Raw genomic sequence first — 27,031 nt, forward strand, 5'->3', positions numbered from 1 at the left:
CGCGTCTAGTCGTCAAACAATCCCCCTCGAGGCGCAAAGGTCACCATTTCACTCGCCGCATCACCGCGTTGGATGGCTATGGACATATCGGACCCCCTCTCACTCTCTCTCTCTCTCTTAATCTACGATATATTTAAGTTATTTTGCTCTTATGCTGAACTGGGGGGTTAAAATGGCCACATCGAAGCAATTCATCTAAGAAAGACATTTGTTTGCATTGCGCACTTACTTTTATATGCGCAAATGTCAAATTGCAATATTGCTTTCTTAGATGAATTGCTTCGATGTGGCCATTTTAACCCCCCTGAGGGCGAATAAAAACATCAAATGCTATCAGATGCTTTTCTTACCGGGCATATCGTAATAGAAAGATTGTGAATTATCTAACGTGATGGACCTATTGATGTAATTATTATGTTACTATAGGATGAGTCATTATACCCATGAACAATTATTAGCCTTGTAGTGGACCAACCAGTACCGCACATAAACCATAGATGGAGCTTATCGATGCTTAAAACGCGCTAACGAAGTTTTCGCAGCGCGACGCGCATATAACTTTCGACGTAACACCCCGTTGGATCGGCGATTCCTAGTCACACACTCCAACTTGTGACGAGAGGTACTATGCTCTCTTCGGTACTTTTAGTAACATCCGTCAGTCTGTCACAGTGGCTCCTATTACAAATTACGGGGGCGACTTTGTACTATACATGTATGTAGGTACCTACATAGCGCTAAACAGCGCTGCATTGTATCTCGTCAGTACTTATATCTCTGAGTAGGATAATAAAGCTCTCAGTGGTTATATTCAACACTCTATGTTCGCCTCACGTAGCGTCGTATAAAACGCTTGTGCAGAGCCCTTTGTGCGGTCGATCAAGAGATAATCTGTCTGTGGAACTGGGAACGTGTTTGAAGGATCGGGAATTTCTATTCATTTATGAACTTTATTTTTTTTTTAAACACCATAAAAGGACTATACAAAGAAAACACACTAGGCCAGCGTATATCAAAGAGGTTTCTTTAAGTGTATTAGAGGAGCGAGTGGTCCAGTTGTACTTGTTGATTGACACCCATCTTCAAAGTTAAGCGATGTCGGCAGCGGTCAGAAATTAGATGGGTGACCGTTTAGTAGCTTAATTCGGGCCAGACCGAGCTTCGTAGGAGACGTAAAACACACGTGAATAATCGTTAAGTTGGAGGCCTTCGGGTAGCTTGAAACTTGAAAAACTAACGGCCTCCGTGGTCCAGTGATTGAGCGTTCTGCTCACGATCCGGAGGTCCCGGGTTCGAATCCCGGTGGGGACAAATCACAAAAATCACTTTGTGATCCCTAGTTTGGTTAGGACATTACAGGCTGATCACCTGATTGTCCAAAAGTAAGATGACCCGTGCTTCGGAAGGCACGTTGAATCGTTGTCCGGGTACTACTTACTGATGTAAGTACGTAGTCGTTACATGAGTCATGTCAGAGGCCTATGGCGGCTCAATAATAACCCTGACACCAGGGTTGATGGGGTTGGTTATCTCACAACCCACACGATAGAAGAAGCCCAAACATCTTCACACTTAAATATTTCAAAGTTTTGGATCCATCTTTAAATATGCATCAAGCCATGAAGAACTTATTAGAATAATAGTTCGGCTGTCTTTTTGTAACAGCTTTATCTCACTTATGCCACAGATTACTTAACTATACTACATATTTATACTCACCACCTATTCTCGCGTGCAGACAATACTTTACTGGAAGGAAATCTAAACGCTATTTACCTCTACAATAGAGTGCAATAAATTACCTGCATAAACTGAGTTCTTAATAAAGACTGCACAATTGAAGAGCCTTTATTGTTAAAAGAATTGCAACGGACACGAACGACGTAGAATTCTCCAGATTAGGTACTTGCTGATCAATTTAGTACTTATTACATTACAGACGTAAGACTGAATGTCCTTTTAAAATCCAAACCGCATTGTTTAACTGATCTGTCTGGAAATCTCGGCATTAGGAGTATATGCTATTATATAATTATGTGTTATCTAGACAGGCGGGAGCATGTCAAGCCAAGTTCACCAAGTAACAGAACTAGTGAGCAGCACCGTGTGTAATATTACACGAACCATTTGGAGCCAGTTTTGACCCCTCATAATTCAAAAAGTATTTCATATACACGTATCAAATTTGGCTCATATATTGAGAGTTGTGAGATACATATGTGTTTTAAATTTCATAAACACATTTCAAACGGTTATTTAGAGCCGAGTCGGACCTTAGGCTACTGTATGTGTTATCTTAAGTTATAAGAAGAAATTATGTTTTATATTGTTATAAATAAATTTCAGAACTGACCATTGAACTTGGCACCTATTTAGATCTCACTTCTTTTGTCGTTGAAGTCAATAACCTATTATCATAATATTGAACTTGGCTCTCATTTCGCATTTATGTTTTTGATGGGATTATCATTACTTGTATTGGGTAAATATCCCTTGTTGTTGTACCATCCCGCATCTAAATACTGCCTGCTATCAATACTGCCTGCCTCTGGTCCCTTGGTAGAAATTGGTATTTTTTCTGTATATTTCAAAACATTTCATGTACGTGTGTGCAATAAAGTACTTTTATATTGATTTGATTTGATAATAATTAGAGGGAGTAAGAGGAGTGGGGAGGGGGTCCTATTTGTCATGTTTATCTTTGTGCAATAAAGTGTTTGTATTGAATGCGAGGTATACAATGCAAAAATGAGAAAAAGAAAAACTTCGTAATATAAATAGACAATATTATTGTATAAATTCTTGTATACATATTAATATGTTTAACGGAATTAACTAATTACACTGACTAGATATATTTCACTAAATCATTTGGCAGTTTCGTTTTTCAACTCCCTGAGTCTTGTGAACAACCTGTAACAAAATAAATATTTTCTAATATATTGTGTTTTATATACCCTTCACAATAACATAGAATAAACAGTAGGTCCAAGTAGCCATAGCATAGTACCAGCCTGTCGTGCGCGAGGCGATAAATATCCCAACTATATTAAGTTACTTACCTAACCTAACTAACATACTTACCTAACTAACCTAACCTAGCCTAACACATAAACACACTATGCACACGACATCCAAACAATTCAAAAACTCGCTGTTTAGAGTAATGATATAAAAAACTATAAGCAATATTTTATCTACCAACTAGTAAAACCGTGATATTTATTGGTGCAATATAGAAATTGTTACGCGGTTAGACGACTCTTTTGTCTCCCTGATACGCTATGAGCTGTTTGAATCTCAAATCGCTTTGTGAGTTACTTTAGACGGTATAATAATTTAATTTTATAAATACAAATAATTATTAATTTCATATATCAATGTGTTAAACAAAGTATTTTGAGCATTGGATATCGCGTGCGATAGTTATACGATTCCACCGACTCATTTATTGGATAGCGGGATACTATGCTACGGCTCTCTCTAATAATTATAATATTAATTAACATAACTAAATATATATCTATAATAAAATACATTACACAAATTACATAAATTTACAATGTAAATAAATAAAAATACAAATTTTTTGTTATTTTATTTTTTATTTATTATATGAATCATTATAATTTTATAATTTTGTGTACAATGAAAACTTCCTAATTCAACATCATTGTCAATTTTCCTTTTGTTTATTCAAAATCGAATTTAAAGTTCATAAATAATTCGGGTTATAATCTAAAGTTACCGGTCTACATTCGCATGCTATTCTGGAACCCAACGGGAGATAGGCCAATAACTTTGCTGGAGTTAAGAGCACCGAAATGTGCAAACGAATTGGCTGATTTGGCTACAAATTCTCTACGTAAATATCTATTGCAACCCTCGTTCATTCACGAAGATTATTTGTAAACATTTATTCAATAGGGTATACTCAATACCACTCTTCTTTGAGTTTTATAAGTAGGTAATTTACATGAATATAAAAAGTTTCCTTTACAGACATTTCTTGCCAGATAAAAGAGAAGTAGATATACCCAATTATATGTATAAGTGAAAACCTGTCATTGGCTTAGTTTTTAAGTGTAAATTTTCTTTATAGTTTTGAAAAGCTTTTGGTCTCCCAAATACCAAATAAATACCTAAAAACCCTAAACAAAGATATTATCTTAAGCGTCCATTTCTATCGACATCGTCACGTTCTATCGATATAGAATAGGTAAACATAAGTAAATACATACATTGTACATTTAAATATACATATATATAAATATAAGCTCACAGGCACGAGTATATTCCCTATTTACGCACCACGTTTCACCAAGTTTTATTAGACCCATTTGATAGGTGAACCTTGTCGCCATCTGTAATGGTCTATAGCGAATTGTGTTTGTAATTTGAGACTACAAAGGGGAAAAAAATAAAGTATATATTACCATGATCGGGACAGTAGTGCCGTCGTCGTCTTCTTCTCCGTTGCGCGTCGCAAGTATCCACGCAGGTTTCTTCTGAACAAATGGAAAATAATACTGTGTTCAGTGTGATATTAGAACAGTAACGGATACCTTCAGTAACGGAGCCTTCGTAGTCTAGTAGTTAGAGCGTTAAGTGCACTATCTGGAGGTCCTGATGGGGACATTGAGTCGTTGCGGGAGTTTGTAAATGTTTATTTCCTTTTGGTGGTTACCTGGAAGAAATTGCTCTAGAGCAATAAGGCCGCCCAAATTGTACTGTATTCATGTGTTATGTCTGATTGTTTAATGTAGTTCTGTGCAATAAAGTATATTTGATTTGATTTTTGATTTGATTTGACATTATCGTAATCCGTTTGTATTTGTTTGCTAAGAACATTGCAGGCGTGAATCTGCTTGTACTTAAAATAAGATGATTCCATGCTTCGGATGGCATATTAAGCCGTTTGTCCCGGCTGTTAGCTGTATATAGAGTATGTTCTATACCCTCCGGTTGATTGAGGGGAGGCTTGTGCCCAGCAGTGGGACCTATATAGGCTCTTCAAGTTAAGTAATGGATATAAAAAAGAGGTCCTGGCCGCTTGCCGACTACCTGGATGGGGGTTATAACCAAGGATTTAAAGACAACGGGCTTATGCCTACTTTCATTCGGAATGGCGGAAGAGGACTAGGAAATCTAACCCCAAAAGACATACACGAAAGGGTGGGTACCCATAATTGATCAGAAGATTTTTTTACTGACATAATATATAAATAGTCCTAAGATGAACAATAATGAACCTTATGACACCGAATCTGCTCCATATATATGAGAATGCTACACCGACAAGAGCGTGGCTCTTAAATTAGTGATAATGATGAATCATGTTCGATATTGAGAGTGAGTTTTACACAAACTAGTAGGAAAAGTATGGTCAGTGCAATTTGCCAAATTTTCGCCGGATGCTCCGGATAGTTTTTCTCGCCACTAAAAGTATTGAGAGCAATGCTGTGCCAACTTCAAATCCACCTCCGGATGAGACAGAGTTCCACACAGTTTTAAGTATGATGAATTTTCAAAGTTATTCGTGGAAAGTTTATTTCATATATCACACGATACCAAACTTCTGACGCTTCCTGATTGTCCAAAAAGTAAGATGATCTGTGCTTCGGAAGGCACATTAAGCCGTTGGTCCCGGTTACTACTTACTGCTTTTTATAAGTAAGTAGTCGTTACATGAGCCATGTCAGGGGCCTTTGGCGGCTTAATAATAACCCTGACACCAGGGTCGATGGGGTTGGTACTCCACCTCACAACCTACACGATAGAAGAAAACGTCTGACGCTTCTATACTAGACTGGAAGAAAATAAAAAAGTTTTTTTTTGACGTGACTTATTGTAGATTTGCCGCAGATGGCATTAACTACTTGGCCGGACAAATGGGGAGCGCTGAAGGCTCTCACCCGGTATAACGTTGAAGACAACAGGCCTGAGGGTGCCCAGTTGGGCGCGAACCTCGGGTCAGGGCGTCGTCTGAGAGGAAAAATATTTGAAAGAATTAATCGACCCTAGCGGGTCGATAGCGATAAGCGCTGAATGAAGGAAATCGTCGACCACGCCGGCGGGGTCGGCATCGGAGTCCTGAAGTGTTTGGTGTCGCGAGCTGATTGGCTGCCTCTATGGCTAGAGTAATCGGGTCGTCGGGATCGTATATTACGTCCTTCGGACGCCGATACTTTTCAGTACCGTCCCTAAGCACAAAAAAGTTAGAACATGGTTATCTGCTTGTCTTCCCGAGGATGTCGTCTGGTAGAGGGATTGTGCCCTTTCTAACATGATGGACAACTGTTACGGCTGATCACTCATCACCATAAGGTTCATCACATCCATCTTCCTCATCATCCATCTTAGGACATCATAATTGACAATGGCTGCAAGTTGTGTTTGATTAGTGGCTGTGCCATTAGAGATAACGGGCGTGAGTGTATGCAAACTACTAACTAAATAAGAAAATGAACACTGTCGTTAAAAAAAAGTTCGGAAAAACTGCATTAGCAGAAAAAATATAAATTGCAAGATCATGACTAACTAAATGACGTTCAAGTTAAATTTAACGCAATGAGGACACAGGTAAAGTAAAAAAGGTATTCAGAGTGGGTCTAAAAAAGCCACTTTGAAGCAATTTATGTAAAAAAACATTATTACGATTTGACATTTGCGCATATGGGATTGGCATGATAAAAACCCCTAAAATAAATAAAGATTAAAAAAAGACATTTGCGTGTATAAAAGTAAATGCGCATGTCAACAAAATGTCAATAAATATATAACAAAGGTCCGTGCCCGTGTGGTGTTCATCGTAATATACGGGCAGCATGTACGGGAGCTGGTTGTTGTAGGATGATTCCAACTCACCATCGCAGCAGGCGGGGTGCGCGGGCGGCGCGGCCTCATCATCGTGTCGGGCGAGCGCGCGCAGCTGCAGTGTATAGGCACGCGAGCCGCTCCCGACGCCTGCGCCGCCCGCGAACGTCGCGTATGGACTTATTTCGTACACATCTACGCAATAATAATAACGTAAATTTAAGGCTGAAAACAGAGATGACAGTACGGCAGCAGGAGTATGTATTTTACTTTTACTAATAATAATAAAAATGTGTCACGCCACAATTATTATTAGATAACGTGTAGGTTTCGGCACCACGCATGCGTCTTTAGTGCACTGTACAACTGTTATTGCGAAATATTTAGGACACGTTTTAGTATCCAGCCAATTGGTAGCAAGTCTCACCTGGAGGGTCTGGTGGTAGTTTCGGGGCTTGATGCGGAGGAGCCCGGTACGTGCCGCATCCAGGCTTCTCCGCACTGGTCGTCACCCTCGCCACTGCGCCGTCACTTCTATAAAACATCGTATAAACAGAACGAAAAGTTCAGTTAGCGACTATATGTCAATAAACATGTCAATTTACAATAGTTTCAATGCGTGGTAAGAGTTAGATCTGTAAAAGTACGGAAGCCAATGTTGCGACGTTCATTAGCATAGTGATGTATATATGTCACCGTAAAATTGTAAATAACGTTAGATTATAATCTATCTCGAAAAATTGTGAAACGTAATATACTGCTTACAATTTAACGTATTATTATTCGTCAGATTATAATCTATCGAAAAACTAAAAGAAAAACTAAAACTAAGTAAAACTGTTAAATCACAATCTTACAATTGTCAAATTGTCAACTGTCCGACGGCTGTCCCTGATTGGTCGGCCTTACAGTAGACCGTTCTGTGTCCATAGAGTTAGGAATAAAACACAGGTGTCAGTCAAATAAAATAAATGCTCTTCAAGATTGTGAAATCAAGTACGTATTTATTAATTATTTAGTAAGTAATCAATAATTCTGACATCACATGGTAAGAAAAAATGTATCAAAATTAAAAAATCTGAAACGTATCATTCAGTATACTTTTCGTGTGTAAGATAAACATGCTGGCGGCATAGGGGTGGCCCAAGGGCCACCCCCGCCGCACCCTAACCTACTGTTATGCCTTGTAAAAATTATGACAAAACACTAATATTCTAAAAAAGAATTATGGATATCTATTTATTAATCCCAAAAATAAGTTATACCTAACAAACCAGTATTCCTAGATGTTATTATGGGAAAGTAAAACTATTATGCTAAAAAACGTTATGCAAAAAGGATTATGATAATTAAAATTATGACAAAAACATTTATGCATTTTAAGAGAATCCCAAATTAACATTATGCTCACTCTAATAGTTTTGTAACTCTATGGTATAGCACGCGAGGTGCGTTTCGTATCACAATTTGACGGTTTCACTTCGATAAATTATAATCTACCGAAAAATAATACGTTAAATTGTAAGCAATATGATACGATTCATAATTATTCGACAGTCATAAAACAACACTAACGGTGTTAGTAAAGTAATGAACATAGAATATGTTGTTGTATAATTACATTACATTAATTTTATTAAGTATGTCGTAAAATGAATGGCTGTACAGTCAATTGAAACTCTGGTTTTAAATCCACGTGCTGTAAGTCTAGAGATAGATAAAATTGTAGATAAGTAGGTATATAGTAGTAAAAACCAAGTAAGCGCATTTATTTTTAAATCATATTTTGATGCGATTTTCTTGAACAAATTTTCAATCAGGGTAAAAATTGTCTATAACGAGGTTCTGTTTACAAAAATCACATTAATCATAATAATGAACGCTAATGGATGCTTAATAAGATGTAAATTATCAAAACTCATGACTAAATTCAGCTGCGAAACGAAAACTAATGTAAGTAATTTAAACAAGTATTGTCCAAAACAAAGTGTTTACAAGTGTCTTTGAGTGTAATAGACCCATAGTGATTTGCTTTCAAGAGATGTCGCGGTGAAGAGGGTCGATGGGACAATCGTCATGTCACCGACAGGATCAACTGCTAACGATCCCGTGATTACAAAAAGATTTTTCCAAACGTCAGCTTGATTTTAATGTCAGTAAAAAGAATGGAATAAACCCCGGAGTTCGTGGAAATTCGACATTCGTTTGAGAGATTAAATCACATTGAAAACTATTCTCTGCAGCTCACTAGAATTCCTTTATACGTACAAGAAAAGTTTTATATTTCTTGCAGAGCGCATGTAATACCCTGTACGAGTTTGTTGATATCATTACTTGAAGGTAAACTTCGTTTTTGAGGTTTTCCTTGACGTTAGATAGAGTTTGTAAGTTCGAACTACTTAGTTAAGTTACAATACCCGGTTTCAACTAAGTGTGGAATGGGAAACATTTAGAGTCATTATTGATTATAAGGTTGCTGGTGGAGGTTCTTACCTTTTCCTTCTAAGAAGAATTGCTAAAATAGTCAAGGCAGCGAGTGACAACGCAGCGCATAGAGCCAGGAGGAGTGCCAACTCCCCAGCAGTGGCGGGGAAGGGGGCGTCCACTTCTTCAGCGAATCCTCCTTCGGAGGATATCGTGGTGAACTCGTAGACCTCGCGGGTCCAACCCGCTTCATTTGATGCTCGTGCCGCCACGCGGTACCTTGAGCCTGGGGTTAGACCTTCAAAACAACATTTTGAAATAATTAGGAAGTCACCATTATTTCATAAATATTACTAAAAACAGTTGCGTGAAGACCAAAATAAACATATTCATCTGACTATTTTAAAGAAAACTTACCCCCCAAAATCACTTCTCCCCCAACAGGGATATCTCTAGCACCAGCAACTCCCGAACCAGCCCACTCCAACTTCAACGCCACTGGTCCACAACCACCGTCGTTCCACGCGATTGTATCAAACCTCGCGTGAGTAGTGTTAGCATTGATCCACCTGGAGTCAGGAGGAGCTATCGGTGGACCGCCTGACGTCCTTACAGCTATCTCTGAACCCGGAGGTCCACCAGCTGACCCATAAACCCGGTAAGCTGAACCACAACGTAATCCTGCCAGAGCAACTGGACCCGGGTTGGCAGCTTGTATTCGCCACTCACCCTGAAGAAAATACTGATATTCAATATTTGTTTCTGAATAGCCACATCAACGAAAAAAGCGATATGTTAAATTCATACCTCAGGTGCTGCAAGCCTCCAATGTAAGCTAAAAGCTTTAGGCAATGCATGTCCAGGAGTTCTTGGCGTTGGCCGCAATTCTAATTCCAGTTCTCTAGGTCTCGCTTCTAACAATGCAAGGGTGGGGGGTGATGGTGGTCTCAGCACTACCACTCGCCATGTTGCCGAGTCTGAACCATGAGGGTTTTCAGCTACACACGTATAATTATCCGCGTGGGAAAGTTCAAGACCTGTGAAAATGTTACACAATAAGAGGTTACTTCATTCAATAATTTTCATACTTCCAAAGGCCACATAAAATAAGTAAGGTTAGTGGGTTATATGACAAGACAATGTACTGACCTCTTATCAACAAGGCGTCTCCATCAAGATGGAAGGGTGGTCGAGGATGCAAAGGGCTGCCAGCTCGCAACCATCTCTTAGCTGGTGGTGGAGCTCCACCCACTACGCAGCGTAAGGACAATGAACCACCAGCAGCGCCAACGGCTACACCACCAAAAGAAGATATGCGTGCTGGTGCTAAGAACAGAACATATGAAGCTAGTGTCAATTATAAATTATATAATTCCATGTTATATTGTCTACTTCAATATCTGTTGTACAAGTAGGATTGTTGGTACTATCGTTTAAGATGGGCTAAAGCAATACATTAACAAGGACTATCATTTTAAATCGCAAAGATCGGAATTTTTAAAAATAGTCATCGACATCATAAGAAAACAAGGACTTGTTGAATGAGTCTTCGTACCTAAAGAACTAGTTTGGCAGGCAACAGCAACTGAAGGCGGTCCTTCGCCTGCAGCCGTAGCGGCTCGAACCCACGCCTCGTAAGTTCGTCCAGCACGCAACCCGCGAAGCGACTTCATACACTCCACGGAACCACCTTCTCCTTCTGAGCATCCGTTTACTCGAGTCGCATTTGGTTCTTGAGATCTGAACGAATCCATAATTACATGTATTATTTCTTCTAATATCCCCTATTCAAGAAAGTGAGAAGTGTGAAGAAGGATTGTGTGAATAGTATGGGTATTGAGTTGGTCACTGATATAAATTAATGAAGGAAAAAGAAATCTTGCACCGACCACTCCTAGAATGAGACAAGGGCAGGAGAAGGATGTTTATACAGGATGTTAGTGGCATCGACCCGTCGGATAACAGTTTGTTGGACTTCAGTTTTTAACCCGTGCTTTTAAAATTATTTTCAGTTCCATACTTTTTCGACGGATAATTCCACTTGATATCAACTCAGAATCATGGTCTGAATGGTTTCACAAAGTTTTCGTTAGTATGTCAGAAACACTCAGTATAATAATTTTCAATTATTACAACTCACCCTGATAAGTCTTTAACATAAAGAGTGTAATGTGTCAGTCTTCCGTTTGGTTCTGGAGGCGGTAGCCACGATGCTCTTAAGGAACGTTCGCTCAAAGCGATAAGTTTCATTCCACCTGGGGCACTTGGTGCTGGAAAGGAAATCTTACATTACCAAACGTCTTCTCTTCGCATTTTGTTGTGACCTTAAATGTAATACTGACCATCTTCATCGGTCCTGCAGACTTGAGGAGCAGTCAGTGGACCGTCACCAGCGGCATTGTGAGCTCGGACTCTGATTTCGTATTCCGCATAAGGCGTGAGTCGAGATACTGTGGCGTCTTCTCCCTATTTGTATGGAAAAATAAACTTTATGGTATTTATTCGACTTTTACATGGGATTTGTGTTATGTTATGTTCGACTGTTTTTCGAATATTTTTCAAATCATTACCTACTTGATAATAGTGAGATAAGATAAATCTCACCATACTGATTCGTCCTAGAAAGGTTTTACTTTTAAGCCTTTGACAGCTTGATATCTCCGCTAGTCACCAGCGGTTATTGCGTTAAAGACAAGTCAATCCTGAGCAACTAAGATCACAATTAACAAGGCGATCAAAGGCTAAAAGTAAAAACCTTTTTAGGGCGTATTTATAGCAAGTTCAAATAAAATATACAAAATCAAACCTGAATTCGCAAATAAGCGTCTTGACTAGGCAGCAAGGGATCAGCGTCTCGTCGTGTGTACTGAAGGGTGTAGTGGGTGATGAGCCCCCCTCTAGTCTCTAGGGCCGGCGGACGCCACGACACCTTGAGTGACGTCGCCCCACTTGATATGCACATCAGACCTTCCGGACCTCCCGTCGGTGCTGATGAAAACCAACGTTAACCACTTATTTTATCCAGCTTTATGTCGACGCTGCAGTAGCTCTGGCGTGGGTTATAATTTAAGTTGTTGTTGCTTGTTGTTATGTTGTAGTATAGAGGTTTGCTTCAAGGAAACTGTCTTTCTTGCGGGGGACTGTTTATTGATTACATGTAGTATGGAACATTACATGTAATAATGAAATCATGTACGGCAGTGCCGCAGATTCTGCATATAATTATCAAAGAGACTGTAATCACTCAGTTTAACTAATATGACTTATCAATCAGTTCCTTTAAAATCCGTAGACTTGTACCGTAGCGCGAACTGTATTTTAACCCCGGTTTTATAAGGCGGTAAGTAATTATATAGATATTTCATGACTCGTTTTTATTTCTTTATTGTCAGAAAGTCGAAGAACAGCTCAAAGTGAAAAACAAAATAAAATGTACGAGTAGGTAGTTATTTCACTTCTATGGTCACTTCAATTCTATATGATCACTTCCATGAATAAATACTGTAAATCCTTCTCTCACAGAGATCTGGGAATGAATGAATGAAGTAGGTTACTTCATTCCGTTTCAACACCACAATCCTTTTATAAGCACTTTCTACTAAAGAATGTAAAAGCTTTTAGAATTACACGACGGTATTTCCTAAGTGACCTAGATAAGTTTTATTGAATAATTACATTTTATTTAACGATTGCAGAAGTCATACTTTGTTGCTGAAAATTCGATTATGCCATTGAGAGCTACGAAATGGAAACAAAGTAACGGCCGAAAAGTGCTATCAATTTGTTCTGAATCGTTCGACCTAGATCGGAAAGGCCACGGTCCAATTAAACCATTTTGCATTTTGATGGGAAAATTTACGATCGTCGCTTCCCGTCGATAGCCAGGATTTATTCACGCATCAACGGTGACAAAACTTAGAGCCCTTTCAAGTTTCAGCACCGTTATTGGACTTCGATTGGGCATTTTTTATGACGGAGCATCGAAAAATTAAAAAAGCAATTCTCGTTAAAGTTTGACGTTGAATAAAAATTGCACCGTTAAAAATGCCGACTCGCCATGTTTGAAAGCTCTATTTTTTATTTGACTGTGATTTGACAAACATCGGAATTCCATTGAAAATATCGAGTTATTTAAAATTGGCTTAGATGAAAGTGAGTCAAGAGAGGTATTTTTTCGAATTATATAATTTAAATTAATAAGGAAGTACGTATTAAAAGTATATGGCCGGTTAATGGCAATAGGGTCGCCGCCTATTATATGATATTTAAACATAGCTGGCGAGGCTGGCATTGTTTGCTGGCTGCAAATAAAGAATATTGAATATATATATTGAATATTGAGGAGTGGACGTATATACTATACACCTTTGCGTATTTACATGCATGATTCTACATTTTTTGTTATGTTAGGTATTGAATACAACATTTGTATCGGATGCAAATGTAGAACGGAAATATACTCACGGGATTCAAGTGTGTGTCGGTAGTGCGGGGGTGACAACGGGCCGGTGCCGGCGGCGTTGTATGCTCTCACTGTGACGCCGTATCGAGTTGCAGCCTTCAGTCCCCTAATGGTTGTGCTAGTCGCGTCTGCACTCGCCCCGCTTTCTGAGCCTGGATTGTCACCCGATCCCTTGCCCTCTTCAGACACCTCCCACCACCGGATCGTATAACCCAAGAGCGTGCCGTGCCACGTTTCTCTTGGAGGAGGCTATGAAATTTTCAATAATTGTACCCTCGTCAAATATAAAATTCAGTACCTAATTTTATAGCCCGTAACCAAATTAACATAACGTTCATTGTTTAAGAACGACTATAAAAAGGTTTTTAAAAAAATAAATGTCCAGTGGTATAAATAATAATTACTTATGTAAATACCTGCCAAGTGACGTGGAGCTCGCGAGGTCTCAGTGCCCGTACTGAAATATCACGAGGTGCCCCTCCGGGAGCTAAGGAAGAATAATGCTTTAGTGAATATTCGGCTTTAGTGCAGTGCTCGTATAGCTTATCTTTACAAGAGACATGAGACAAAATGGAATATTAATGATAACTTTCTTAGTGTTTCCTTTAAACAGATTTTTTGGTTGGGGTTTGAAATGTTTTCACCAATTCTATATCAATGACATGTGTTTTTTGTAACACTTATTTATTTATGACAATAAAAGATTATCATTACAACTATTCTATATTATATTATAGGTACATTATCTATCCGTCTGCGACTTCATTCGCGTAATTTCATGATTCTAGCTTTTAACAACAACAAAGTTCCTTAATGCAAAAAATTACACTCCTAGCACTTGTACTTTCTGAGATTTCGTCATTAATCATTGAGTGGTATTTCACTTTTATATATAGAAAAAGGATATATAGCACTTTAACGGAAGTACAGTCATTCTAAGCGACGCAGCCATAAAAAGGAAGTTGAAATGCGCTCAAACTAGGTACCTATTCCACTTTATCAAGTGTCATAAAACAGAACGAGGTCATACTATTATAACTCCTCATAATCATAATCGTAATTTTTCTTCCACCACAAACAGTGATAACCTATTTAATACCCTTTTTGGGTAATGAGGTATATAAGTAACGGTATGTTAGTAGCTAATTAATTATGCACATACTTACACACAGACGGAGGGTAAATTATTATGACGGGGACTGAATTGCGGCGGCTTATATTCGGAATGTAGAGTGCTAATTTCGACCTCTTATATTTGAGTATTATGTAAGCGACGTCCATTTCGTAGAATATTGTTAGGGAAAATATTTTCTTTTAAAAATCATGATGTATTTGTAGACTGTTTCAATAAATTTAATGTATGTATGCGTTCGATAATGTCAGGATAAACTTTTAGTAGACCGTATGTAGTAGTGATCGTAGATACAGACGGCGCACGGCGTAGTTTCGAATGAATAATGTAGAGTATCCGCTATTTTCTGTTCGCGTTATATCTTCACTTCAGTAACACTATAATTTCTCTAGTTTCACTATTTAAACCATTTTCACTGAGTTAAAATGCACATACGCTGTTTTCTTTCACAATAGCTTAGTTACAGTGACAAGCTTATTAATACTTTCAAGGCCTCGTTTACAGGCGACGTCCTCATAAAAATGTAATGTAAGGTCAATGACACTTGTTCTGCGTCCCTAAAACTGTTCAATGTCCTCAACAAAACAAACAAATGAAAAACGAACAAAAACTCACTCTCTTCTCTTGTCGTGAAGTGGAGCGGCATGGTGTACGCAGAAGCACCGACGTCGTTAAACGCGGCCAGGCGGAGAGCGTATCGGGTGTCGGGTGACAGCCCAGACACTGTCGCCCCGGCGCGACCTGGCCCTTCAGACCTAGACGACACAATACATTTAGTCACTTAAGACTTGTGTCTCTTGATATTAAACAGTCTTATAGCCTATCTGCCGGATAAGTGTCCGATTGCAGCGCTATGTAGCGGCCCTCTGAGAAAACTTTTCTTTTCACGTGACTTATAGTAGATTTGCCGCATACGGCATTAATTACTTAGCCAGATCAGAGTACCCACATTGCTACAATACAATCAAGCTATCCACCATTTATCATCAAGTTGTGAAACAGACACTAAGATATCTAAAGATAAGGAAGTAATGTAAAGATGCACCAAATGATTTACTGGAAGCATATATAATAATAACATAAACTCAGCAATATTTTAATGATGTTGATTATACATGTGCGCTGCAAAATTTTAAATAAACCTTTTAATTTATACATAATTAATAACAGACTGCATATATACAGATTTAGGCAAATCAGAACATAACTAAAAATATACCACAGACACAGAGACAGGTCAAACTCAGAGCTCTTGAGCATCTAAATTCAAGTCACGAATATTGTTATTAAATAAAAATATAATATAGAATTAACAAAATATTATACTACTGATTAGACACAAAAACATACGAAACGCGAATTCGAAATGAACTCTTCAAATTACGAAGATCTCGTATTATTTCAGCTTACTAATCCATGCATTAGCAACTACCCACAAGAGAAACACTGGAACACTAGTGTTAATTGAAATCTCAAGAACATTATCATATTCATAAGCTGAACTTACGCGACATGAAGCAAATCGGAATTAGCCAGTGTTACGTTGACTATTTCGGGTGTGTCCCAGGAGTCGAGCAGAGCGGGTAGCGCAGCGTCGAGCGGAGCGTTCGAGATGTCGCGACTGAGGGGTCGGTACTGGAGGGAGTAGTGGAATACGAGCGCTCCTCTCGCGACTCTCCAAGTTACTCTCGCTCGACGAGACCATACCTCTGATATGCGGACTTCTTCAGGCACGTTTGGACGCTCTACATAAACGAAGAATTTATAAACAGTAAAACTATGAACAAATTCCTATTTTAAATGTTATATTGAGTAAAATCTTAAAATAAACTGCATTTGCCTAAATTTAATCATACCTTTGACAAACAGCCTGAAGGTGAGTTCATCACTGCCGTACAAATTTCTAGCGAGGCACTTGTATTCACCAGCGTGTTCTGGGCCAGCGTGTGCTATCGTTATTTCTGAAGTCATTACCCCATTGCTTACGTCTCTGGTTTCAACTGCACCTGCTCCACTAAAAATAACAAGAAATCCCGTAAGAAAAATGACGAGTAAAATAAAAAATGCGCCGGTACGAACCCCGGTACCGGACTTGCGCCAATGAAACATTAATTTATCTTAAGTGCAATTTTCACAAACATAGTTGGCTCAATTATACCGTATAGCATTATATAGCCGTATAGCATTATATTGCGATACGGTCACCACCTGTCACGTTGGTCTAACAGAAAGCACGGTATGGCATGGGTACTTAAGTGAGTCTGGTGATGAATGGTCGTTGGACTACCCCAATCGGGATATAATCGTGAGCTTATGTTAAAATTAAAAAGTAAAATGAAACAAATGTTCAACAAGTGACTTACTGCAAAGCCAATGGTCTTGAATCGTGAGTCCAGTGTACATGAATTTCTGGTTCCCCTCTAACTGTGCACATCAGACGAGCTGCTGATCCTCTTACTACCCATCTGGTTTCACCACCACCTCCCCCTCTAGTCAGTCTTGGCGGTTCTTAAGAAAACCAAAGAAATTGTTTTTATAAACACTATCATAAAATAGCAAATAAATTACTTATGACGGATGAATGCTTTCAGTCTCTCACAAATAAAAAAGTAGGGAGTGTCCTATGTTATAAAGAAGTCAAAGAATTACGAGTAGCTCTGGATAGAGACAGATGGAAAATGCTGATTTTAGACAAAAGAGTGTGCTTCTGAAGTTAAAGAAGACGACAGATGAGTAATTATGTAATCAGCTGAATGAATGCTATCACTATAATGACAACTCACCTCTTACGTCTAAATAAAATGAGTGATGCAAAAATGCATGTGGAACACGGGCTGTACATCGATACCAGCCTTCATGATCTGGAGTAGCTGTCTTCAACCATATTGTGCCGTCAGATAGCACTGATCCACCACTAGCATCTGACGATTCCGATTGACCCCACAATATATGGCGCCAGTTATCTCCATCTAGAGAAAACAGAAGTGGAATATTTAAAGAGTGACACAGACCAGATGGGGTCAAAATAAACATATAAAGACAATTACCAGAAGAGTATTCCCAAGATATTCTGGGCGTTGGTTGTCCTTTTGCTGAACAAGGCAATAGCAAAGCAGCACCAGCAGAGACCGATGTATTCTGTGACCGCCATACCCACGTTGGTGCCTCTGCGACGAAAGACTACTATAAATGTTAAGCTGATCCACAACTAATAGTTCCTTTGAAAGTTGTAAGATCAGAAATACCTTTGACTATCAACTGGGCACTGTGGGTTACAAATCCAAAATCATTTGATGCTTTGCAAGTATATTCTCCACCGTGAGCTGATGACAGATCTTGGATAATCAGTAGAGAAAAGAAATCCATGTTTTTCTGTTCAACCTGCCAAGTAAAATGATGTATAAGTAATAAATTAACAAATATATTTAAGAAAGTTAAACTAAAGATGTATTAAGAACTCATACTTACTTTTAAAGTAGACGGAATCGGTAAATTGTCTTTTTGCCACGTAAATTGTATAGGTTTGTCTCCTGATACTAAGCTGCAAGTAGCTTGTGTACTTCCACCAACTTCAAGTTCTTCAGGGAATTGAAATGGTACAATTTTTGGCGGCTCTGGTGACAAAAGAATATTCAATGAAGCGGTATTTTTAATAGATCAGTTTAAGAGAATGAACATCCAGAAGCTGCCCCGAATATTTCACACCTTCTAACCCTAATGCGTAACAATATTTATAAAATTATGAATAGGGGTGAACGAAACTCACTGTGAATTTCTAATCTGACAGTTCTCCTAGCTAATTCTCCACTTTCAGCTCGGACTTCGCACGTATAACTTCCCGCCGCTGAACTTCTGACAGAAGTCAGACGCAGTATACCTCGGTCATCATCAGGTTCTATCGAACTTTCTACTATAGATCCATCTTCACGTCGCCATACCACTTCCCTGTAAATGTGTTTGGCATTGAGAAACAAGTCATTGGTATATTTACATTCTGATATTTTAGAATTTGAAAACAAATCAACTTACTTTATAGGATACCCAGAGTAAGGGCAATTGAGCGTAACATCTGTATCTGTTTTTATGTGTATAGCAGGTAAATATCTTATGTTAGGAGGACCTGTACAAATAAAAACATAAATTAATGTCAGGTCAATTCCATTAGTAAGATGATAAAAACATAATATCTCACCAAAAACATTCAGTCTTGCATGATGAGCAACTGATCCGCGGGAGTTTGTAGCATTGCATCCATATCTACCACCTTCATCTGCCGATCGTATAGTCACACTTAGTGTTGATATTATTGTCCCTTCTTCCCCACCAGGCAAAGTCTCTGCCCTAGTATTTACGGAATATCTGAAACCATTGTTGATGTTAGAACTAAACTCGCCTTTAAGTTCTTTCGGGTACACAATAATTTGATTAGTCATACTTATCGGGTGCTGATGGCAACGGTCGATCGTCTAAAGTCCAAAGTATTCTCGGCGATGGCACTCCATTCGCAGCGCATCTCAAAGCAATGTTCTGTCCTATTCTAGTAACTGCTTCGCTAAACGTAGATACCAACCTTGGCGGTCTGTCTGAAACCCATGGGAATAGTTTTGTCTGATTTGAAAATCGCATGTCGGTTTAATTCTTTAAAATATTTTCCCAAAGAAAAACAGAATGATGGTACATGGCGTCGACGTCGGTGATGACGTAACAGATCAAAAAAATCATATGGACAGAATGAGGACTCCGTGGATCACTACATCACCAGCTGTAAGATATAGGACGCTCGTCCCGGCTCGACAAGAGCTGCAGGTTTGAAACATGACCGCGTCGTAATGTAGAATATTTTCTAGAAAATGTAAAGGATATTATTACCAGCTATAACCAGTTCAGCACCAACGACCGCAGACTCTGAGTGGTCATGGGCAGTGCATTGATAGAGGCCTGCATGGTGACTTCGAACTGGGCCCACTGACAAGCGGGATTGAGGAGCGTGTAGCGGCCTCCCTTCGTGTTGCCAACTTATAGTCAAGCCTCCACCACGACCGCCGTGGACTGAGCAGTTAAAATTGCCAGTAGCCCCGGTTCCTATCATCTGGGATATGAAAATTTCATATGAAATACCAAATCGAAGCAGCAACTCATATTACAATTATTATATTTAAAAAAATAAATATATTACTGTTGTCGAACTATCTATAGATGAACTTTTTTACTAAACGGTAAAACACGAAAATTGCTAAGGAATTTGTACAAAAAAGTAACCTGTGACGTCATAGAAAAATGGGACAAAATGTCGCGCATATTATTACATTTTTCTTTATTAAAACTTATAAATAAATGAAATAGAAAAATAATACGATTTTTGTCACCTTTTGTCTTTATTTAGTAATCAGGATTTCATGATTTATCTTAGACGGAATCTACCCAATATTGTTAATAAGTGAAAAGTAACAAACAGGAGGTAATATCTATTAACTTACCAAAGGATTTGGTGTAACAGTGACTGTTAAAGGCTCGTATACTACCAGACGAGTCAATACTCTTGGTGACGACTCGGTGCCCACGGAGCATGCATATCGTGTTGCATGATGCGATCGTGCATTGGAAAATATTAATGCGCCTCCCCTTACGGTGCCTTCAGTTGCAGCAACCCAAGTTCCTCCAGATTCTTGTCGCTGCCAACTGTGTTGAAAACCAAGTGAAAGGACGTAAAAAAACGTTCTACGCATAAAATCATTATTCTCCTATCGTGTGGGTTGTGAGGTGGATTACCAACCTCAACAACATTGGTGTCAGCATTATTATTGAGCCGCCAAAGGAATAATACTACGTATAGAACGGCAAATCTCCGCTCCACACCAGTGTCTGAGCTAGGTTAACAATTCTATTTATATTGTGTATCTTCATTGTTCATTTTCTTTTGTTTGTGATTTGATAAACTGATGATTATGCAAGCTGCTTTCGTAAGTAATGCCTAAGTAATGTGTGTGAGATTAGGTATTGTAATTGGCAGCCCTCAGACGTCACACACAGTTGCGCGTGTACGATAACGTCAATGTGTAGTGTCTGTGGTCATAAGGTTGTTTGTATGAAGTGTCCGGGATGTGAGCATGTACTTACATCATGATAAAATCATTATCAAAGAATAAATATTAGGATAAGTAATTTTATAAATTCTGAAATTGTAGATTCTAGGAGAAGCAATTACATCTAGAAATAACTTTACCTAAGGAGTAGCCACGATACGACAATACTTGGTAAAGCGAAACTCTACTTGAATATTCATGTACGAATAGAATTTACTATTCTTGTTAGCAACTCAAGAAGAACCTCTGTCGTTTGGAGAATACGACGTTCTATTTTTAAACTTACATTCAACAGGTTATAAGAAATCACCCCGCACGTGATTCTCATTCTAAAGCACTTAAGCTTAATACACAGAGGCGGCATACAAAGAATAATATAGGAAAAGGAATATTTTATGTGCTTATTCTGTCGTGTGGGTTGTACTTGTGAGATAAATGACTGACCTCATCAACCGTGGTGTCAGAGTTACTATAGGCACCTGACACGGCTCATGTAACGTGCATTCTTACTGAGGTAAATAATAGCCGAGACCAACTGCCTAACGTCCCTACACCCTACATCTTACTTTCGGACAGTCGGGTGATCAGCCCACAATGTCCAAAACAAACTAATGATCTCAAAGTGTTTTTTTGTGATCATGTCCTCAACGGGATACGACCCCAGGACCATCGGATCGTGAGCCTAACACTTAACCGTTAATAATATTTTAGCGTGCGTTTTCCCCGGCCTACTACTCTCGCGGTATGCACGAGAGGTGAAGACTAGCTTTAAGAATACTTACGTGACAGTGTGCGCAGTCATATGACGTAATATACAAGGTAGTATCACAGTATCTCCTACTCGAGCTTCAATAGAACTCAATTCGATGTTTTCCAACCAGCTGCTATCTGTTAAAGAAAATAAATATATCTTAAAAACTATTGAACATATTTTATCATGACAAGCAGGACTTGCACGGGTTACGCTGTCGCGCACGATAAATGGTTTCACACTCAAATTCGACCAATATAGGTGTTTAGTATTGTAACTAAATTTTTAAACTAGTAATTGTAATTGTTACTGTCATATTATATTGCCGTCTCGCCTTCCGTCTCTCTCTTCTTCCGATCTTCTCACGCACAAGGTTTCACTAATTGTTTAATTTGATATTTTGGAAAATACAATGCATATCGAACTAATTTGCGTTTCAATTAAAAAGACAATTTAATCTCAAGATATATTATATACAAAACATAACAACAAGCAACGAATGCGAGTACTCCTACAGCCCTGACGTACGTCTATTCTCGCAATGGTTGGTATAGTATTTGTCGTATTGGTAGGTGTTGGTCGAAGCCTGAGTTGCGTAAATCGGAACAGCATGGGATAGATTTAAGTATTTACAAATAACTTAGTTCTCTTACCATCAGTTGTAAGTTTAAGCGACGGGCTAAGGGTATCGATAGCCACACAGGAGTATTCGGCTTGGATGTCGGCTTGCGTCAGATCTGATCCAAGCAACAAGCCACCAGCTCCGGATACCCACCGCGAATCTTAAGGAAAAATAATCATTTTCGTGGCATATAGCTTTTCTCATCACAAAAGGTATAGGTAGCAACAAAGATATACCTAAATAGATGAATTTGCGCCACCGGAAGTACATGATGTATACTTTTAGTGGCGTAATTGTTTTTGCCAAATTACGACGACAGTAATTATTGCGCATAAGGAAACGCTTTATCGGCCCACATTAAATTTGTAGCCGACATTTTAGACATACACGCAAAAGATGTGCCACCAAAATGACAAGTATACTTCCGGTGACGACAATTTACTCAAATAAATAAATAAACCAAAGTGTTGTGTGTTGTATCTCACCAGAACCTAAGTACCCCGAGGACAGAGGCAGGCCATCTTGCAGCCACGTGACATCAATAAGGCCTACTTGGGGTGATGTCTCACAACGCAGCACCACAGACGCTCCCACCTTAGCCGGTGTCAGCTGTCTCGCCGTGTGAGACAGGACGTTGTCCTCCACTGGAACAATACATTTTGTATTTGTTTTGTATATTTCATTAGATACGTTTTGAATGCGATTAGATTGCGTCATTTCAGTGTCAATACTATTTTATAGTGTCGCAGCCTTTATATACGTATGTAGTATGGTATTACTGTTAATTCTATGTTATAAGGATACTTTTTTGTTAATGTGTTTTTTTTTCAAGACTTGCAACATTAGATACCATTATCTAAGCTAAATTAAAAAAAATACACATATTATTTCTAATATCCTTCTAAATTAAACGAGCACAGGAGTCTGAGGGCCTCCTCAAACAACTTTCAACGTCAAAAGAAAAAAGCGAATAAACAAAACCGACTATTATAATCTTCTTCAGATAAAAATTACCTTGCTCTGGAAAAAATGCTCAGTTTTCATTCTAATAATACGTAACTTGAAGCTCCTCTCAAGTAAGTCAAAGAAATGAGAAACATAAAGTAAAATGGAATAATATAAATAAAATAATAATTGCCTCCGACGTGGAGTCTTTGTTTGTGAGGCCTCCACATTATTGACTTGTCAATTGTGAGCACCCTTAAACAATAAAAGCGTTCTAATTTTTCACTTTGTAAAATAAAAGCTATTCAGTAATTCAACCGTCAGTTAAATGGGAAGTCTTACAACGTCAAAGGCTAATAAAAAGCGAGAAAACGTGATTTAATAGGTTGTTGGGAAATAATAGTCAATGGCGCTGATTCCTGTAGATACCATCTATATTTAAGTTAAACCTGTCATTTTCATATCCGCCGCAAAGGAAGGGACGGGTAATCGACAGGCACAAAATTTATGGAACACACGTCAATTTTAGACAGGAATTTTTAAAAGCCTCCCAATTTTTTATATTGGCTAATAACCCGTCAGAATGAAGTTGACAACACTCGTCAAACAGGTTGCATACCAGCGAGATGCCTATTTTATTCGCCTGGGGTTATTAATCAACCGTCCCTTTTCTTTTCGGCGGATAAGAAAATGACAGGTATAACTTAAAATAAAATTTGAAAGTGTCTGCAGGAATCGGGGCCAATAATGTATTTAATGTAGTAAATAAAAGAGGAGATCGATCAATAAGGCAAGTACGCCGAACACCTTATTCCACGTAATATTTGGTCCACACTTGCATAAACAGGATCAAGCCTTGCTCCTGCTCGTACCCGTACAAGGTACAGTAAATATTAAAACATCAAAGTGTCGAATACTTTCTTCGGAACTTATTTGAATGAGAATAAGTATCTACTGCGCCCCCATTTGTTGCCTTCCAATTTCCTTTGTAGCCGACTCCATTGTACGGGAAAATATTAAAATATGGTAAGTAAAATCTGTAACTTGAGAGCTAGTTGCGAAGGTTGTTCGCGCAGCCGCTCGCGACGCAGAACTCGTTAACGTTACTTTGTGGAGGAACCACGTCGATTCGAGTGTTTCCTTTTGTGCAGTAAGTATGTTCCTAATTAACTTTATCATACCCCAGAACAGATACTCGCCGTAGCGGGAATCGCCGTTCGGGGAGTCGCTGTCAACGCCATAATTCAACAAAGGAAGAGCATTCTTGCAGACGTGTCAACGCAGATGCCCCGTTAATATCATAGATAGATAATTTTCGAAAATACAATGTCTACAATGGACTCGTACATACGATTTAAGTATACTAACATAGTTTAAGAGTCTTTAACTAACACGTCAGCTAAGCGGACATTATGAAAACGGAGTCCACAATATATGTCTTACTATAGAAAATAAAAAAGCCGATGGAGCCGTGGTAGCCAATTGTAAGATCGCAGGTTCGAATCAACCACGGGCCTAAACCAATGATTTTATAAATTATGCTCGAATTTATTTTTGGATCATGAATAATTATCACGTCATCTTGATAAAACCCACATTCCCGAGAAATGCATGTCGGGGGATGACCTGTATTGGGTTGGTTTTCCCTTCGCGGGATATAAGGTCAGACAGACAGTCGCTTCTGTATAAACCCGGACTTGTCTAACAAATCTTTGGGTTAGGTAAGCGCACCCTATGACAATGAAATAATGCTAGGGAGATGATGATAGAAAATAATAAATAAAATAATGTATGTGAGACTTTCATCCAGCAGCAAGAAATTCTAGACTACTTACATTAAATTAGCAAAACCTAGTTCAGAACCCAGCGATGATGAAACCCTCCTTTACATATTTTCTGAATGAGAAAAAGCAGACTTTACTTTAACGAAGTTATTTTTCGTGATGACGAGCATAATGTCGCTCTATCTTTAATTAAAACTTTGTCGAGTCCCTCGGTGGAAAAAAGTAATTGGACGAATATTAGAATTCATCTTGTTTGATACACTTAATATTCAGGCTGAAGATCCCTCAAGAAATTGCCACTCAAAATAATAAAATTCAGAATATGCAACAATGTTTCTAATTGGAATTATTTTAAATTACAATAATATTTTTTTAATCTTTTATATAGTGATGTTTTGGTGACACGCGGAAAACAGTACAAGATTATACTTTGTACACGAAAATTCTTTTAGAATTTAGTGGAAGAAAATACAACAGACTTAGAACTTACTAGGCTCTGAACTAGCTCTTACTAATTGATGTCTGTTATTGCGAAATGTAGCACCAACTCGGTACTTCGCCGCATTCGCAACTTGTAGGCTACATCACAAAGGGTTATTTTCTTAAAAGGAGCATTATACAACTTACTAAAGAGTTCCTTCTTCTGCCCCGGGGAAGAACTAAGTAAGTTTTAACAAGCCCACTAAGAGTACGCCAGTCCGGCGGTGTTTAGGTAAGAATCATAACATTATTACTTGTACAATTTTCCTTGCAGATACACCGAGGAACAAAAGAAAAGTTACCTTGTTGCGAGCTCTCTCTAATGTCATTTTTAATCCCTTAATTAAAAGTTTTCCCTGTAAAAAACTCGCGAGGCCGTGGGCTGTTTTTCATTTTATTTCATATTTCCCCCGCTGTGTAACGGAAAGTTAATTGGTCCAACTCAACTCGAAGTTGTAATTTGTTTTGCCCTCTTCTCGTACATCTGTTTATTACACAAGTCTGTTGTTTACAGTTTTCGTAATTTTCATTATTTGAACGGAACTGGAATGGTTGAACACCCTTGTAAATAATAATGCCAAATAAAGCTAGCCTAAGCCAACCCTATTTTGTTTGCTCGACAAAAGTTGGGCGCAATCGAATATAAATTTCTACTAATTAAAGCTTTGCAAAATTATTATAAAATGAGTTAGTATTAAGAAGATATTATATAGGGACCGAGTTTCCGTCATATAAACATATAATTATGTATTCATACGGTAACCGCGAGACGTTAAATCATTGTACACATTATGTCCGTGTTTCTGGACGTCAATGTTCACAACCCATCGCCGCAGCCACGCCGCAGTTCACATAATGGGGTCTACCACATCGTGGCATTTTCTGACGCAATGACCGTACAGATAAAGTTATTTGTATATTACAGCATTGATTTTTTTTTATAAGTACTTTGTTTATCATTTAATTTTATTCTTTTTGAGTTTCTTGTCTTGTGTCAATGTAATGTAGCACTACCGGTATCTTGATGGTATAATTTAATTATGGCTCACCCGGTTGCAGTAACACAGGTTTGGATAGTACAGTTCCTGCGCGGTTGGTCGCCCGGCAACGGAGCACCGCGCCGCCGCCGCTGCCAGCGTCTATGAGCGAGCGCCGCGCGCCCACCACCAGCCGACCGTCTGGTAACACGTGTCTGTGGACAACAAGAAACATAATGCAGCCGCTGGAGTCACGTCACAACACAAGCTTCAATCCATTTGTAATTTACGCGCCAACGAGCAAGCTGGACACATACACCGCCGTTTCCGCGGGCAACTGCCGAAAGGAATAAAACATAGATACCTAATGGTTGAAATTCCTGTAGACCTGTCATTTTATTATGAACCGAAAAAGAAAGGGTCGGGTGATCGACAAATATAAAATTTATGGAACACAAATGTCAAACGGGTTGCCAACGAGAGCCCTATTTGATTCGCCTGGGTTATTTGTTAATTCACTCATTCATTTTCAAATTAACAGCTCTCAATCATCCA

At 38.7% G+C, this 27,031-nt stretch overlaps 1 protein-coding gene across 1 annotated transcript in view; it reads right to left on the reverse strand.

Moving 5' to 3' along the window:
• Window positions 1-2,772: 2,772 nt before the first annotated feature.
• The window catches only part of LOC126368837 (Down syndrome cell adhesion molecule-like protein Dscam2), a 57,147-nt gene continuing 32,888 nt past the window's right edge, over window positions 2,773-27,031 (reverse strand). The window contains exons 3-34 of the mRNA XM_050012998.1: window positions 26,549-26,691; window positions 22,776-22,934; window positions 22,322-22,450; window positions 21,700-21,805; window positions 20,312-20,513; window positions 19,704-19,923; window positions 19,270-19,417; window positions 19,027-19,193; window positions 18,864-18,954; window positions 18,601-18,779; window positions 18,303-18,448; window positions 18,080-18,215; window positions 17,882-18,001; window positions 17,618-17,803; window positions 17,198-17,342; window positions 16,691-16,848; window positions 16,342-16,579; window positions 15,450-15,589; window positions 14,119-14,189; window positions 13,705-13,951; window positions 12,047-12,228; window positions 11,583-11,706; window positions 11,381-11,510; window positions 10,796-10,980; window positions 10,390-10,566; window positions 10,048-10,277; window positions 9,658-9,970; window positions 9,310-9,538; window positions 7,244-7,350; window positions 6,868-7,011; window positions 4,437-4,508; window positions 2,773-2,913 (exon numbers count right to left, since the gene is read on the reverse strand). Of these exons, the coding sequence (XP_049868955.1) occupies window positions 2,888-2,913; window positions 4,437-4,508; window positions 6,868-7,011; window positions 7,244-7,350; window positions 9,310-9,538; window positions 9,658-9,970; window positions 10,048-10,277; window positions 10,390-10,566; window positions 10,796-10,980; window positions 11,381-11,510; window positions 11,583-11,706; window positions 12,047-12,228; window positions 13,705-13,951; window positions 14,119-14,189; window positions 15,450-15,589; window positions 16,342-16,579; window positions 16,691-16,848; window positions 17,198-17,342; window positions 17,618-17,803; window positions 17,882-18,001; window positions 18,080-18,215; window positions 18,303-18,448; window positions 18,601-18,779; window positions 18,864-18,954; window positions 19,027-19,193; window positions 19,270-19,417; window positions 19,704-19,923; window positions 20,312-20,513; window positions 21,700-21,805; window positions 22,322-22,450; window positions 22,776-22,934; window positions 26,549-26,691 (5,050 nt within the window). The 3' untranslated portion in view covers window positions 2,773-2,887. The remainder of the gene's footprint in view (window positions 2,914-4,436; window positions 4,509-6,867; window positions 7,012-7,243; window positions 7,351-9,309; window positions 9,539-9,657; window positions 9,971-10,047; window positions 10,278-10,389; window positions 10,567-10,795; window positions 10,981-11,380; window positions 11,511-11,582; window positions 11,707-12,046; window positions 12,229-13,704; window positions 13,952-14,118; window positions 14,190-15,449; window positions 15,590-16,341; window positions 16,580-16,690; window positions 16,849-17,197; window positions 17,343-17,617; window positions 17,804-17,881; window positions 18,002-18,079; window positions 18,216-18,302; window positions 18,449-18,600; window positions 18,780-18,863; window positions 18,955-19,026; window positions 19,194-19,269; window positions 19,418-19,703; window positions 19,924-20,311; window positions 20,514-21,699; window positions 21,806-22,321; window positions 22,451-22,775; window positions 22,935-26,548; window positions 26,692-27,031) is intronic.

Source organism: Pectinophora gossypiella, chromosome 8 (assembly GCF_024362695.1).
Source record: "Pectinophora gossypiella chromosome 8, ilPecGoss1.1, whole genome shotgun sequence".
Lineage (NCBI taxonomy): Eukaryota > Metazoa > Arthropoda > Insecta > Lepidoptera > Gelechiidae > Pectinophora > Pectinophora gossypiella.